Raw genomic sequence first — 17,157 nt, forward strand, 5'->3', positions numbered from 1 at the left:
ACTAACTACAAAAAAAGCCCAGTAGAGTCACAACTCCTAAACACTTTTGGCAGGTAATTGATGAGCACCAGGAACAAAATAATTTAGATAATAGTATTTTTTTTTAAATCAACTAAGAATAAAATAGGTACCTGGAGTAAAACAAAATCCAGTTTGTACTGCTGTAATTGCTTCTAAATATGATGGTAGTTTTAGCTACATACTAAGTGTCAAATGCCTGTAGAATACATGAGTGTCTTGACATATCCAAAAACGCTGCTTAAAAATAATACTGAATTTCACATGACCCAAAGACCCCTACAAATCCAATACTGTACTTTGGCTCCAGAGTAAGGGTTATTTCCACACACTAAATCCCAATGTGTCTTTTTTTTTGCTCCTACCTTTCTCTCAAATCTGACATCACCTTCCCCAGTCTTAGTCTTGACCACTGAAATTAGTACCTTGGCGGAATTTCTTCATGACTTAGGATATTAAATATCCTTCAGCTAACAATACCTCCCTCCCCGAAGGAATTTCTATTACTTTGTGCATGTTACTTTGAAGTATGTTTGCATTTCTTATACTCAAAGAAAAACACTCATACTTGCAGGTCTAACATGACTTTGACAAGCTTGCTGCAATAAGAAGGTGGCAAACTGCATCGCTTGTGCAGGATGGTTTCCAGCTCAGCACTCGGCAGTTCATCAAAATGCAGCTCCACAAAACGGTTTCTGAAGGCTCTGGACAAAACCTAAAATATGAGACCACACTACTGCTTGAACCTTTTCCTTTGATATCGCTCATAGATCTTTTACTACACATCCAAAGAAAATAAGGATAGTATCAAAGCAATCAAATTAACATATACATATCAACATTGAAAAACGTGTAAGAGACAGTCTGGATGAGACAAAAGCTTTAAAATGGATTGAGTGTTTTAAGGGCATAGGCAGCAAAGCATTACAAAGAGACAAACTCACTCTCCCTACAATGGAAGAACTGGAAGAGTAAAAGTGATAAACCTTCTAGGCTGAGACAGTTTCATAAGTAAAGTGAAAGGTGCATGGGCAAGCAAAGCAAAATTAGGGAGTTCAATCACCACTTCACATCAAAAGGCAGGTATTCAGCCATCTCCAGGAAATAAGAGCTTCATCAAACACCAGTGTTATTTAGGGAAACAAATAATGAACTCCCTTTCTTCCTCCTCCTCCCCCTAGCTCTGACTGCTGAGCACAATGTCATAGGACATGGAACATCCCTTTGGGCAGCTGGGGTCAACTATCCCAGCTGTGTTCCCTCACAGCTTCTCATGCACTCCCAACCTGCTCCACAAGTAGGTAGGGCAGTGTGAGAAGCAGAAAAGGCCTTGAACCTGTGCAAACACTGGCCAGCAATAACTGAGACATCTCTGTGCCATCAACACTGCTTTGATCACAAATCCATAATTCGACTCCATACCAGTCACTCTGTAGAAAATTACTTATTCCAGACAAAATCCAGTACAAAATGGACTTCTATAGCCTAAGTACAATCTCTTTTCCAGTGCTCTTGGACAAAAAATGTTGATTCAAGTATAATATACATGAACTTTCACTAAAGTCACTTGAATCTCTAAACTCTAACTACCTAAAATTAATTAGAAATTCTGTATCCACGAAACAAGAAACTCACCTAAACAGAGCCCAGCTGAACTGACAGTCCACAGCCACCTCAACTCTCTCCCTCCTGAGAGATTCATGTTACACATCAAAACATTTTCACATCACACTTTATATATGAGAGAGATTAATTCCCCAAAGCCTTAGCTACCCAAAAGGAATAGATCACACAGACCTTTCTGCCACCATAGAGACCTGGAGGGTTCTGTGTGGCAAACAGCATGAAGCGAGGGTGAGCTTTGACAACTTCCTGAGTCTCCGTAATGAACAGCTCTCTGTTATCATCCAGCAAGCGGTTCAGAGCCTCCAGGACATCAGTGGGAGCCAAGTTCAATTCATCTAGAACAATCCAGTAGCCCTTTCTCATTGCATCTATGAGAATGCCTTGGGGGGAACAGAAAATTTCCTAGTTAAAAATCTTATAAAGCAAATCTAACAGAAGCATGCACTCTGATACTTTTAGCAACCCATTTCATTCTGGATAAACACTAATCCAGAGAAGGAAGCAACAGCATTGTTTAAACTGTTGGCTTATCATCTTTAGGTCCAATAGGACAAGAATGATGAGACAGACATGAAATTTTCAGAATTCATTAACATTAACACAAGTGATTATCATTAAAGTACAACTACTAACTTGATGACACGTCATCTCTCCACCATAACAAACCAGACAAGTAAAACATCAAAGAAGAAAAAAAAAAAAACATCCACTGAAATGAGATAGGAATTTGAAGTATATAGAACATGCTCACTTACCTTCCTTAAACACCAATTTTCCAGAGGCATCTGATGTGTAACAGCCAATATATTCTTGAATATCAGTATGCTCATGGTTGTTAATCCTTACACAATGATTCCCAGTAGCAGCAGCCAACCAGCGAATTAAACTGGTTTTACCAACAGAGGTCTCTCCTTGAATCAGGACTGGATGAGTCCTAAAAGCCATGACCAAAATAGTGGGTTAGAAGCATGAGCCATGTCTTTCTCACACAAAAGATGTTAACATTATTAAACCAAACTACCAAAACACCACCCCTTAATTCATCTGGGGTATCCAAGTTGACACACTAACAGGGAAATACAAATATCTTTACTCCCAAGTGCTAATAGCTACTCATAAAGCTTTTCATGGCCGTGCAAAATAAGCAGATTATTCTAACTGCAAATTTCTAGATCAGAATTTAAATAAAACTAGCTATGGCAGTAAGATGGTTTAAGGAAACAAGTAACACATGTATAAATTTTAAGTCACACTATAATGAAAAGTTAACTGTAAAGTAGAAGGAAAATGGACTTTATTCATCCAAACAACAAAGATTAGAGGGGCACCAAGAACTCAAGGCCTAAACAAACATACTTAACTTATATTGTTAATTAAAAAGTTGGAACACTTACCCTGCAGACACAACCCTGACAATGTCTTTCAGATTAAGTTTAACTGAAGGGGTGAGCACGTAACTCTCATCTACCATAGGTTCTTTGTCCCCAGCTGAAATCCAGTATCCTTCTATAAGTATAAAACTCCCTCCTTGAGGTTTTGGTATTTGCTAAGGAGACATGACAGAAATAACAGATTATACAAACTGGTTTCAATTTGCTAATGAAAACAACTAGTTTTACACAACTGCAACAAATTCTCTAAAGTAACTTTTAATTAATCCCTTAGTGCTCATGTAGTAAGCACTGTCCCTTTGACACAGAATGCAAAGTACAGGAAAGCCTGACCAGATTATTTCAGGATCATGATGCAGGAATTTTTGCAGTGGCACGAAGACAAAAATGTCTCAAGAGTCTTAGCACTGAGTTTTGAAGGGCATTTACAAGCAAGAACATTGCTTTAATCTTTTTCATATATTTATACATATTTTCCAGTATGAAAGGGTTTATTTTGAAATAAATATCCATCTCTTTAACTGGCTTCCCCATCTTCCATGCAAACTCATGCTGGGTTCCCAGCACTAGTGACATTCTTCCTTTCCCATAAGAAACAAAGCACAGATGCTTCTTCATATCCATATGTTCTGCATCCAGAGTCTAAAAATACAAAGCCTGAGAAAGCTCCAAAGTCTGTGAAAGCTTTACAGTTGGAGCCACTGCATTAAGCTGCCCACACTCCACAGTGCTTTAGTTATTCAGGCTTCCCTATTTTTTCAAACTAGCAAATAAACCAGCTAATATATCAACATTCAAGCAAAGTAAAAAACTACAAAAGAACGGCATTAATTTTTTCTAGTTCTTGTCTTTGTAAAATGAAAAATAGAACCACACGAAGAAAACGTAGAGGAAAAAAGGAGAGAAGACAACTTAAAATAAACTCTAGTTTAAGTACTAGACAGGTCTTCATAATCTCATTTGCCTACCTGCTTGAGAAGGCTTTTGATGTTGCCAGAGACTATATGCTGGCAAATTAGCTTTTGAACCACTGGGTGAGAACCTCTGTCAAGCTGTGTCAAGAAACTCAAACAGAAGCCCTGAGAAGAAGAATAATTTTCAGTGACAAACATGAAAAATAAGCAAAAACCATACAGATTAAAGAACCCCTTATGTACAACACTGAACTTGGAGAAGATTGCCCTTTACCCAAAGAAGCTCTGTAGTGAATACACACTGAAACATAGGCCAGCACAGGTAATCACCTCATAGAGGGAGCGTGCTATGCTGCCACACGGGTTAGACGCTGCAAACCTCAATGCTCTGCACAGGGTACGGAGACTGTAGTGAGGTCTGTGGCCAGTTCCATCCACCAACTTTGTTTCTGCTTCCTTTCTCACTGACAAATAAAAGCTGCAAAAATGAAGTTACATGGAGCTGTTACTGATCAGACCACTGCTACAAGGAATTAAACCCCAAGTAGGTACACTTCACTTTATCCCCAACTGTTACTTTTCTTAAAAGCTCCAGGTTATGAAAGCCATGCCAAGCTCTGCCATCTGTACAGTCAGTGAAGCAAAGCAAAAGAGTATTTTTAGAACTATATTTTTGACACAGCTTGATATACAGACAGTGACTATAAACTCCAAGTATTCTAAACATGAGATATTCACCTTACACCAGGGGTAAGAAAGGTAACTAGACAAACACACAAGACTTTCTTTGGAATTATCTACAGAAACAAACCACTCTAGTCTTTCAGATATGAAAGAGGACTGAAATAACAATGCTATTTAACTGGTGCCACCAAGAAAACAATTCTGAATTAAAAAAAAAATAAAAATCTCCCTCCCACAAATACAGAAACCTGCAGAATTAGGAAGAAGGACATCTACATTCTTCTTATGCGAACTGCTGCATGTGAAACATTACAGTGTTTCCCAAAGCTGTCTTACCACAGACTACAGTCACATACTTTTTCTGTGACTTATTTCATCAAGAATTAAAAAAGATTAGTCAACTTACTTCACAATTCCTTGTACTGTATTTTTGTTCACATTCAAGCTTCTCAGATAATCCATTATAAGAATTTGCAAGTCTCCTTCATTTCTCAATTCTTCTACATAAAGTTCAGTAAACCTGAAAGAATCAAATCAATCTGTAACACTTAACATACCTGACCATATTGAAAAATCATGTTATATATAAATCTCATGGCATATAAAATTTTAAATTTTTAAGTAACTGAATACTGATTGATAAAGCTACAGACCTATAGATAGTCAAACCTACAGACAGACTCAAGAACCAGAGTAGCTGAAATATAAGGTCATTAGTAATACTTTCAAGCAATTTATTTGAATTAGTTTAAGGTCTTAGACTGAAAGTGAACAATGTGACTTAAATTACAATTTTAAACTATTTGCAATAGATACTCAAATGTTGCAGCCTGAACAATGAAGTACTGACACGGCAGTAGCTATTTTTGACAAACAGAAATATAAATTCATTTAAACTTAGCAAGTTTGCTGACGCTTAAGTCTCTTTTCTTCTCATTACACTCACTTCCTTTCACTATTCTGCAAAAGACCCAATTGCAATAAAACCTTGCTTTGCCACTAATAACTAAAAATGACTAGTTACACATAGCTGGTGCATCTCTACAGTCTTTGCCCAATGTTTATGAATCTGGGAAGGGTCTTTACATGCAACTTTTGGCACTCATGAGGGAAACTGCATCAAGCAGGAGATCTGTGCACACAGGAACAGGTAGACAGTACTGAAGAATGGATTTGCCACAATTCCAACTGCCTTGCCACAGCTTTGAGACCATGCATCAAACATATTGAGTATCACACATCTGTGCCACCATGCAAACCACCTTCATTTTGAGTGAGCAAGGCTGGGCATGCAGCTTTTGGCAAGGATCATCAGCACTTCTGAGTTAAGAGAAAAGCTGCTAAACAGACACCAAGAACTCACTCATCTTTACTACTCCCAACATAAACTGCTGCAGTAGCGTTTCCAGGTGCTGACAGCTTAACTGTAAAGAATAATAATTTCCTGCCCTCACTGACAACATCCTACACTACTTCTAGACCACTTGCTCACAGCTCAGCTACTTCAAAATATTTTGCTAATTCTATTTCATGAAAAACCTTCACTATACAGGTAAGTAAATATGAGTTCAGACTTGCATCCTCAGGCTTCAGATGCATTCTTCACTGGTCAACTCCTGAAACTAATTAAACTCTGAAAGAGACAGTGACTCTTGTCCCAGAATCACTATTTCCTACCTGTTTCTTATTCCTAGAGGAAGATTTCTTTTTCCAACATCTGTAGCTGGATTCATGCATGCAAACAAGCGAAAATCAGGGTGACGGACAAGAGGCTCTAAAGTAAAACAGAAATAAAAGACAAACATGATAAACACAGGATATTTATATGTTAAATATGGTGTATTTTACCTAAGGCAACTTTCATTGCTGCACTACTACATTTTCTTAAAAACACCAGTGTCAAAAATTTTCAGAGAGTAACCCCACGTCATTTTATCAGAAGTACCTCTATCTTCAAAACAGCCACAGGTAAGTGAAACCCTAACTTTTTGCATGTAGCAAGATGTTGTAACAACACAAAATGTTTCAAAAATTATATGAGCCCGGAACTCCTTTCGTCTCTTTCAGAACAATAGCCAGTGCTTCCCTCAGCCAGGAAGAAAATCCAGTCTGGGATGCTCACACAATATTTGCCTCTCTCTGTAGTTCCTGAAAGCAGTATTCAGCAACTGCATTTTTTTATCTTTACATCTGTAAAAGGAGTTAACTTTCTACACAGCAGCCCCTACAGTGCTGTTGAGAACATACCAGTGCTTTGGACCTCTTGCAAAGAAGTCAACAAAGAGCACATTGCTCTCATGTGCGCACATTCATTTTAATGGTAAATTATCTCAACTTATTTTGAGCTACATAGGATAGGGAACGCAGCTGGATACCAAGGTACAGTATAAGCAAGCACAGAAATACTACCTGTGTCTCCTCTGTCTAGTAACACCAGTGACCCAGATGATCCTTCCAATAAACCACTCAGGCACTCCAAAGTCTCTGCTGCAGCCAAGTTAATCTCATCCAATAAAATCCACTCTCCTTTTTTTACTGCTTGTGCCAGAGTACCCTAAAAGCAAGATCAATTTGTTAATCATGTTGCCAGCAATGAAGTGTCAACTGAAGCATTCAGATACTGGAAACACTTGGGTGTGCAATCCATGGCTTGATTAGACAAATGGCAATTCCAGACCTTTTACAGCAGTAGCAGTTGTACTGCTCTCTCTCAATAACAGCAGTCATTTTGCCAGTCACAGAAGTCAGACAATTATCATACCCTTGTATCAGGTACCAGTTAGACTGGCTCAAGTACAACGGATTTGAGATCCCTTTTTTGCACAATCTACCACTGTTGTGTTTATGGGTCACTAATACCTCATGAAAATAAAGTTTATCTGAAGAAATCCAAAGACACAAGCAGTATTATGCTTCTAAAGAATCTGTATCCCATTAATTAAAACTATATTTAGGTCAGAGGTTCTCAAACTACTCAAAAATAATTTTTTTTATAGAGGACTGGTCAACATTTCACACACTCTACATGAAATTTGAGAGCATATATTCAGATTATCAGGGTGACAAACAAGCATAAATAAACCCCATGGTTCCTCCTAATCTCACTTAATGTCATTAAAACGTATTATGGGTTTGAAATGTTTAGAAAAATCACTTCTAGATAAACAGCACAGATTCTTAATATTAAATCCTTCACAGGCATCCCTAGAGAGAAGCATGACTTAATGAAGACTGATCAAGAAGTTTCTTCTAATCTCCTAGAGCTGAAAAGAAGATATGACATACATATTCTGATCATGAGTCCTAATTCCTGTTAAACAGCACTGAACTAATGTGCTACCACAAAATATGTCCCACTGTCCATCTCACCACTGCTTCTTTGAATCTGCACATTTGATTCCACAGAGTTATCATGGCACAATTTTACTTCACAGCAAGGTTCTTGCCAGGAAGCTATTTATATAATACTGATTGCAACATCTTTTAAATATTTTGCTTTACTCCTCCTAGCATCAAAATGCAAATATCTGAATACCTCAACAAATGCAAAGAGAAGAGCATTTTCTGTCATTTTCATCTGTTGATGAGCATGATTCAGTTTAAGACCAAATGCCTCCCACTTTTCCTTCAGTGGTAAGCCTGCAAGCAAAACAAATTTAAGTTTGTACCATCAGAACAATAGCACAAAAAAATGTTTGACAACACTATTTTAATCTAGTTGTTTCAAGCAGAGAAATACAAAAGTAAGCTCAAGCAATAAAACCATTCAATACTGCAGATGACACACCACAAATTTAAAAAAAAAATCTTGTTGTTTTGTTTTTGTGCATGTGTGGTTTTTGTTTTTTAAATTTAACTGTACCCATATATCAATAGTGCTCAGATAATTTGCTATTCATTCCTAGATGACAAATACTTATACTGCACTTTGTTCCAGCATGACTTTTACCAGTCTCTACTTGGCAGAAAGAGACATGTCAAAAAAATAAATCCAAATTTTTAACCTTTATGACAGAACAGATTAACAATAAACACACCATTATCAATAATTAATACACTATCAGTTACAACAATATTTACTATAGCACTGATTTCAGTTATTTGTTAAAATCACCACCTGAACTACACAGCATCAAATTTCCTTAAGAAACTTTGCAAATCACAGATTTCAGCTTGTCTTTATTTTAGGATTGTAAATTCTTGCAATAAGTGGTCTTTAAACTCCCTCTCTCCTTTTTTTTTTTACATTTGTGGGCATTTAATTTAATATCTGCATATTCAGCAGAAACATTTAAAAGAAAAGGAGATAAAGTTCATAATTAATTTTATTTAGCTCAAACTGAATAAAAGCTACAATTTCACCTGTTCTAGAACCAGAAGCAACTCCATGCAAGGTAAAGTAACAACATCGTCTCAGCTCCAAAACAGGTTGCAAAGTATAAAACAAGAAAAACTTATTTAGGGACAAAACTACACTGGAACAAAATACAGCACTAGGAATGTCAGAATCACTGGCAGAGGAAACAAGGCAAAACAAGCTCTTAAAAATAATTCCTACCCTAAAGCAGTTATTACTTTGTATTTGGTTTTGTTACTGTTGTTTGGCTTTGTTTTTTAAACAGGGTGTGTTTGCGAGACATAAGCAGGCTCCAGGGCTCGAAGTATGAATGCATTGACATAGAAGACTGACACACAACCAACCAGGACTGCCCACCAGCACAGCTAACAAGTGCTGAGTGGAGACCAAATGTCAAGGGTACCAGCAGGCAGGCATCTCCACACTTTCAGACATAGCTAACAGCAGAGATGAGTTAGAAAAAGGTAAAAAAAAAAAAAACCAAACCAAAACCCAACCACTGTTCTAACAGTATTCTGAATGTCGTGTTGCAATGTTGACATTGCATTTCTCAAAACTAAAAAAAAAAATAAAAATGTAATATAAGGGAAGGAAAAAACCTTTTATCAACCCTCTGCAGTGGTTCAGCACTAATGTGTGTTTGATCCATCTGAAGTCTTACCAGACGTATTTTCTTTTACTTCTTTATTAACAGCAGATTTATGAATATGTTGCATTAGTTTTAGCAGATCATGCCAACGTTTCTGTCTGTAGCAAGTCTGAATGTGTCCCAAGAACGTTTGATTTTTCTTCCTAGAGAATGTCTGAGAGAAGAGTTCTTCAAAAGACTCTCGCAGAGGGAGCCAGATCAGCTTGTTATCCACAGGCTTGTAACTAAAGAGAAGCAAAAGAGTAATTACTTATGTGAGACAAAGTCATCTGTAAACTTAAAGAAAACAAGTCCAAAACCAGTTACTTGAAACAAGCTGGATAGATTAACCCTTATTTCTGAAGTTTTTTACTCAACTAATGAACTAAATAGAATTGCTCATATATAAATGCACCTCATGATGTGATTTTGTAAAAACAGGAACACAATTAACAAAATCTTTACAATAAGTAAAATATTTGCAATAGTACCAAACTATATGTCCAGTGAATATTACGCTAGATTTACACTGAACAGCTTAGCTATGTTTAAAGATATTGGACAGTGTTTTTGAATGACTTCATCACCACACAGCTCTGCACATAATTCAGTGAAACTGCTCTGCTCTTCAGCAAAGACACAAAGGTTTCTGCATGCAAACATGTTTATTAAGACATTTATGTTACTAGGAAACAGATACTGCCATTTGTTCTGCAGAACAACAGAACACTGGTCAGTGACTCACCCCCCTAAGAGATCTGCTGTGTCACTTTGTTGGTTCATGTTGACAACTCTCAAACGGTGTCCTTGAAACAGAGATAAAAAGCACCATCAACTTCTGGGTTTGTTCATTTGTTGGTTTTCAGATTATCATGTAAGTTACAATTTTCACACATTATTTACCTGTAATATGAGCTAGGTACTGAACCGTTGAGGTTTTGCCAGTTCCTGTTTCACCAACCAAAAGCACAGGCTCTCCTTTGACAACACACACTGCAAGCTGTTCAATCAGTACTGCAGATGGCCGTGTGGCAGCAAAGGTATGTTTTGCCCTGGAAAAACAAAGCAAGTTACTCAAAACTAAGATCTATCAAGGAGCTCATTTCAATATTACCTTTAGTGGAGCGGTTTGATTTAGGATTTTTTTAAATACAGGTCTGAAAAGAAATGGTTCTAAGATATTCTTATAAGATATTAATTTTGCTCAATATACAATCTAAAAATTCAGGGTTTCCAAATAACTTCCTGTCTTGGGTTGCAATGCAGGATGTAACCAAAAGTATGTATTCTATCACCATCTGTTAAAACCAGGTGAGGCAGTGTTCTTTATCTTTTCTGACCCATCCTTTGTCCAGGGAGATATCTTCTGTTAAATGGCCCATTGAGTCACACAGCCTGACTGAAAAAATTACATCATCCCATTGGGAGATGCTCCACCCAGGGGGAGGAGACAAGCCTTTCCTACCTAGATAAAATCTGATTTGGAACATCAGAACAGCCTTTTTTCCACTGGATTCCAGAGGAAAACCAGACCTTTCCACACCTTTGGAGAAAAACTGCACCCTTCTACAGGACCACTGATTCAACAGAACAACATCTGTCACTCCAGCAAGACTGCAGCCACATTTAATCAGACTGCTACCAACACCCTGACTGACCAATGGGGAGACAGGCTGTATTCTGACTCTGTCAGTGTTTTGTTGTTTTGTTGTTTCTTTTTGTATTATGTATTTTTATTTTAATTTTCCTAGTAAAGGATTGTTATTCCTATTCCCATACCTTTGCCTGAGAGCTCCTTAATTTCAACATTATAATAATTTGGAGGGAGGAGGTTTACATTTTCTATTTCAAGAGAGGCTCCTGCCTTTCTTAGAAGACACTTGTCTCTTTCAAACGAACACACTTCCTGGCCAATGAAGTTAGCGATACATACTACAAAAATCTCCCTTTAGAAAGGTAGAGCCATCAAAATCTTTTTATAACAGCAGTGGATCCACACTGCTTTGAAGACACTCAAACAAGCTGAACATCTCCATGCTTTGGCTTCCAGAAGAATGATGTAGACACTCTTAAAAATACACAAGGTAAAAACTTAGATTGCAAGAGAAAAAGCGCTCACGTTCCCTTCATTAGAGTGAGAATACCCAATTCACATTTTTCTTGACCCTGTGACTTGCAGTCTATTCTACTCCACCACAAAATAGTTCAATTCACATGGAAACTACAGGATATTCTACCTCTGTACACTGAGAGCCTGGATCTGCTTCTTTGCAAGATTCACTCTTCCTACAGAGACTTCTTGTTCCCGTATTGAAATTTCTGGTTTATACAGTTCACAGAAGAACTCCACCTGTAAAAAAAGCATCAGCATTGCCAATACTAATGTTGTTTACATCACAGTAAGAACACCCATGCCATGCTGCCAGTATTACTTTGCAGCAAGTAACTTTTAATGGCAAAATTCTCTATTTCACATATAATCATCACCTAAAATACTGAAGGACCTCAGAAATATTTTTATCTGTAGAAACAACTTTCAACTTACTAACTTGGTAATAGTCTTTGGCACTGAATTTCTACTTCTCCTACTTCCATGGTAATTCAACTACAAACTTCAACAGTTATTTTAACAATAAGCAAACAATCTCCCTTAAAAAAGCCCTTTTGTGTAAACAAGGATATTTTGCCACTTGCAGGGAATAATACATTCCTGTAATGAAATAATGCAAAGAAGCACGAAGACAAAGATCCATCTGTCAACTTAAAGTAACAACAGAGGGAATTTGCTTAGCAGACTCCTACAGTCAGAAATAGTTGACAAATAAATTATTTAGTTTAATTCTGTCATTTACAAAGCTCCAGAGAGGCAGCTGATTTTGTAATCAGTGAGTACAGAACAAGTAGCAGTAAAGATCATGTTTCTCTCTGATCTCTCCACTTAGGTAAAGGTTTACATTCACTGCAAACCACCTAAGAAAAAAACACACACTTTGCTACCCTGTGCATCTAGCATTTGTATGCTTAGGAAGCTGTGCTGTTCCAGCTGTGAAATCCTTCTGCATTATGAGGCCTTTTGCTCTAAAATAGGTTCCCTGGAACTTTCAGAGAAAAAAAAAAATCCAGCTAAACATAAAATAGGAGAAAAACAGATCCTGGGCTAGAATAGAAAGCAAAAAACGGTTTGGAACAGAAAGATGGGCATAATCTTAAACAAAAAATAGCATAACATATTTCAATTAATCACAGAAAAATTGCAATAATGATCATGTTAATTGTAGCTCAACATACCTTTTTTTTGGAAATGTTTAGGTAACTTCCAATAATTGTTGCCATTTTCTGTCTGCTCCCTTGGTTGGACAACATGGCTGTGAAACAGTCCAATGCCTGTCAAGGGGAAAACCAACTTCTTGAAAACTACTTTTGTATGATCTTATCTGACAAGCACACCATCTTAATCTAAATGAACCTAAATCAAATTCAACCATTCTAAATAAAATTATTTCACCGCTGATTGAGTCAAACAACAGAGCTCAAAAAGATGCAGTAAGAACTTTTAAACTCTGTAATATAGTGGGTTTTTACCAAAAATAAAAACTTTGCAATGTCCAGTCACAAAAGCTATTTTTAGACAAATGGACCAAAATGGAGAAGGAAGTAACATTGTGATATCATACATTTCAAAATTGCCTCTGACAGATGCACATCCAAAAAGTTCCCAATCTACACTGTAAACTGATGAACAGGTAAGTAGAAAAGCAGCCCCATATTACAAGAAAAAGAAAGGTCTCAGCAATATGCAATCCCAGCTTGTCTCAGTTAAAATTATTTTGCACCATGCTGTTTGTACGACAGCAGTAAATTCTTTTAGCACCTTGCTGCAAATAACTTTCCTAAAAGCAAAAAAGCTTCTGATCAGAGAAATCACCACCATTCCAACTACAATCCAATTGTTTCAAACAAAACCAAAAAAATTCCCATATCACATTCTCAAAGAGAGCACTTTGTGAGACAACACTGGAATTTGAGAACAACTGGATCAATTTCTGGATCAAGTCTTACCGCACCTCCTGAAAAATATTCACTGCTGTGGTTGAAGAACTACTGTCAAATTTGTAAGCAATCCTGCTGCACCAATTCAGTAGGTCTCTAAAAAGAAAAACCAAAAGGATTTAGTACAAACATGCCAAAATACACTGCATCTTTCATGTTCAACTTAGGTCACAACATCATCTTCTGACACTTGCATGTGTAGTTGTTGTGCAAGTTGTACATGGGAAGACACAAAGAGGATGATAATTCTGAGGAGTAGCTGATCACAAAGACCAATGTTGCTTATAAACAGATAATATATACAATATTAAATCACAAGGCAACTGTAAAACTCAAAGGTATTAAAGAATCCAGAAAGGTATAAACCCCCCATATTTTCAAGATACAGATTCTTTACCAACAAGATATTCCAAAAGGCAAGAAAAGGAAACTGTTCTAGAAAAATCTGACATTCTTAGACTTAGTTATTTTCAGTCACTTTAAGCTATAATGCTGACAGTGTTCAGCAAGAAATAATCTAGATAATATACTCAGTTACTGGAAACACTATCTTCTAGCTACTGAGAGAATATTATCAGCACCTCCCAGTTCTTAGCTAGTACTGGAATCTTGTGTTAACAATAATTAAGAATAATTTCATAAAGCCTGATGCCAACTAAGCACCGCATATGACAAAGCCCATACATCCCCCCACACCTCCCAAAAAGTAAGTACAGCAAACAGGAAGTTTAAATAATCCAGAATGAATTACTTTAAATTACATATTAATCATTATTTTAAAACAAAAATTGTATTCTCCAGCTTTTACAAAATTCATGTTTAATAATTCTAACTTTCACCATTATTTCTGAAAATAAATAAAAATAATGAAAATAAACCCTTTCACCTCTGCAGCTAGCTGGCTTTCAATAGACACATAAGAAATGACAACCTTAGAGATAGTTCTCGTCCCTCCAGATTTGGTTTCTTATGTTCTGATCTTGATTCTGATGCTGCTTCTGGCACGTGACTGGAGCCAGCAGCACTGCTCTCTGGTGCCTGATACTTGTCTCCTGCAAGGTCAATGAAAATGCCTAGCAAGTGATCTGTCACAAGAGCAAGGTTGGGGTATCTCCTTTGGAGGACCTGAAACCAGAAACAAAAAAGAAAAAAAATGAAACAAAACAACGAAACAAAAAACCCATCCGCATTGGAAAGAAACCAACAGCACCCCAGCTTTTACCAGGAGACACTTCAATAGGTACATAAAACTGCTCCCTTGCAATCTCTTATCTGAAGAATATAGAAATCATGACTACTATGATTCTGCTTTTGATGCCAACTCAACTCTACTCAAATTCATTCAATACATTTGCACAAATACCAACAGGAAGAAGAAAAATCACATTCAATCCTATCTGAACCCAAATCATGACCATACAACTTTACAACGGATTACAGAAGTCCTTACCTCCTGCCCTTCTTTTGTGACTAAATTAATTTGAGCATTCAAATTGTCTATTCACTCTGCTGACAAAGGCATGTTAAAGGGATAATTTTTCTTTTGTAATTTCCTTTCAGCTCAGTTCTCTCCACTAAAGCTTGCCAACCAAAATATTGCTTCCCAAAATTACTTTTCACAGATACAGGCCAAGAAAACTGGTCCTACTCTGCCAGACTGACTTTTAAGATTAACAAGAAGAACATGAGTCTGTTTTCAAGGCAAGCAGGAGGGTATTCTCTAACATTGTCTCTTCTATTACTAGAATCTCAGTGCTTAAGTTATACATCTTTGTGATTTAAGTCACAAAGTTGCAGGAAAAGAAAAAAAAGAACCTAGTGGTAAACGACACAGCTAACACTCAAGTTTTGCGTCTTCTTAAGGTTTGATAGTTGTTCTTAATTCCTAACAATTAGCTGACAAACATCAAGAAAGGAAAAAACCCATACAGATATTTAAGGCCATTTATAATTGTGCTGGCTGCTGAACAAGTCCAAATGAGTGAATGAATTGTACTAAAAAAACTATCTTCTCCATTCTATAAAATTCAGAACCTTCTCCTCAACTCTTTTGCTGTACTTCGCTACCTTTTCCCTCAGCCGAGGGGCTTTTTGAATGAGATCCTGTTTTGAGCTCTGTATCACAAGGAGAATCTCCAGAGAATTCTATTTTCATATGAGCTCTGGGCTGCTTTAATCTTCTGAAGAACTACACAAAGCAAACACCCCCCAGATATGCTAACAAAAGAAAGATGTTAATAGAAGCAGTTATTTTTAACTGACCACTGACCGACTATTTTTCAACTCAAAACTCAGAATTAAGAGTAAGCTCAATTTTCTTTTTTCTATTTCTCTCTGTTTTCCAGTCTCTGTGGGCTAATAAAGGGCAAAGTAACTTGATTCTTAGACCCACACAAAGCAAAATTGTGTCTGTCAAGGCAAGTTCCAGGAATCCTTGTTCAATTCACTTCGAATTTTCCTGACAAACTGCCTGTTTACTTCAAAATTGGCAGCACAAAGCTGAAATTGTAAGGGTCTATTGTAGAACTTGAAGATAAAATAAGGATTCAATTAACTACTGAAAAACATTTATTAGCCTAAGCTGAAACAACTATTCACATGCCACAATGGAGCAACACAGCCTCATACCTCCTTGAGTTCTCCTTTGCTCATGTTATCCAGATGTATTTTGGTCCAGTATTTGTCCAGAAGAGCAGCGTGGCTGCTTTGCTGCCTATACCAACCTCCACCACAGCTGAATATCCTAAATGCAAACAACAATGAAGAAACACAGTATGCTGAGTGTGGCTGAGAACTCAGCACTTCCAGTGCATTTCTGTGCATCAAAGAACATGTTGCATACAGCTGCTACAGCATAATACAACAGGCATCAATGACACTGTTTGGCATGTAACTCACCTTGCCTATCCATGCTTTCCAAATGACCTGTTATTAGTGTTTTTCTTCCTATATGGTAAAGTCTCCATAGAGATGCTTTCAGAAAAACTTACTGTCAGTTATCTATCAGAAGCAACATACAGAATCCTCTGTAAAGGGAGAAACCTGACAAGTAGCCTGTGAAATACCTTAAAGGACCTGTGATCTTATTGCAGAGGTGCAGGAAAAGCATCTTCAGCCCTGTCCCCTCCACAGTGTTCCACAATTATTCTTCCTTGTCCTCCAGACTCAGCTCTTTCCATCATACATTCCATTCGCTTTGTTCTTTTACTGCAGAAATAACTATTCAGCCATGTGTTTTTGCACATGCAAAGCAATAGATTTGGGCTTGTGGTTTGGCTTTTCTGCTGGGTTTTTGTTAATTTTTTCTTCTCTGTTGTATTGTGCTTGGCTTCAGTTGTTAAATACTATTTCCCAGCTGTAAACTGCAACAGACTTATAGAAACTACTCTAATGAGCCTAATGAAAATTATAATTTGCTGCTATACAAACTGTTCACTGATGTGCTGGTTTTGGCTGGGATAGAGTTAAATTTCCTCACAGCAGCTGGTG

General features: G+C 37.1%; 1 protein-coding gene across 1 annotated transcript in view; it reads right to left on the reverse strand.

Annotated features, from left to right (window-relative positions):
* MDN1 (midasin AAA ATPase 1) overlaps positions 1-17,157 on the reverse strand; it is a 91,021-nt gene that overhangs the window by 59,966 nt on the left and 13,898 nt on the right. The window contains exons 9-26 of the mRNA XM_056487517.1: positions 16,297-16,411; positions 14,600-14,793; positions 13,683-13,764; positions 12,907-13,002; positions 11,856-11,968; positions 10,522-10,670; positions 10,364-10,424; positions 9,652-9,863; positions 8,169-8,272; positions 7,043-7,187; positions 6,311-6,407; positions 5,040-5,153; positions 4,280-4,427; positions 4,004-4,114; positions 3,039-3,190; positions 2,400-2,578; positions 1,816-2,024; positions 587-733 (exon numbers count right to left, since the gene is read on the reverse strand). Coding sequence (XP_056343492.1) covers positions 587-733; positions 1,816-2,024; positions 2,400-2,578; positions 3,039-3,190; positions 4,004-4,114; positions 4,280-4,427; positions 5,040-5,153; positions 6,311-6,407; positions 7,043-7,187; positions 8,169-8,272; positions 9,652-9,863; positions 10,364-10,424; positions 10,522-10,670; positions 11,856-11,968; positions 12,907-13,002; positions 13,683-13,764; positions 14,600-14,793; positions 16,297-16,411 — 2,428 coding nt within the window. The remainder of the gene's footprint in view (positions 1-586; positions 734-1,815; positions 2,025-2,399; positions 2,579-3,038; positions 3,191-4,003; positions 4,115-4,279; positions 4,428-5,039; positions 5,154-6,310; positions 6,408-7,042; positions 7,188-8,168; positions 8,273-9,651; positions 9,864-10,363; positions 10,425-10,521; positions 10,671-11,855; positions 11,969-12,906; positions 13,003-13,682; positions 13,765-14,599; positions 14,794-16,296; positions 16,412-17,157) is intronic.

Source organism: Oenanthe melanoleuca, chromosome 3, assembly GCF_029582105.1.
Source record: "Oenanthe melanoleuca isolate GR-GAL-2019-014 chromosome 3, OMel1.0, whole genome shotgun sequence".
NCBI lineage: Eukaryota > Metazoa > Chordata > Aves > Passeriformes > Muscicapidae > Oenanthe > Oenanthe melanoleuca.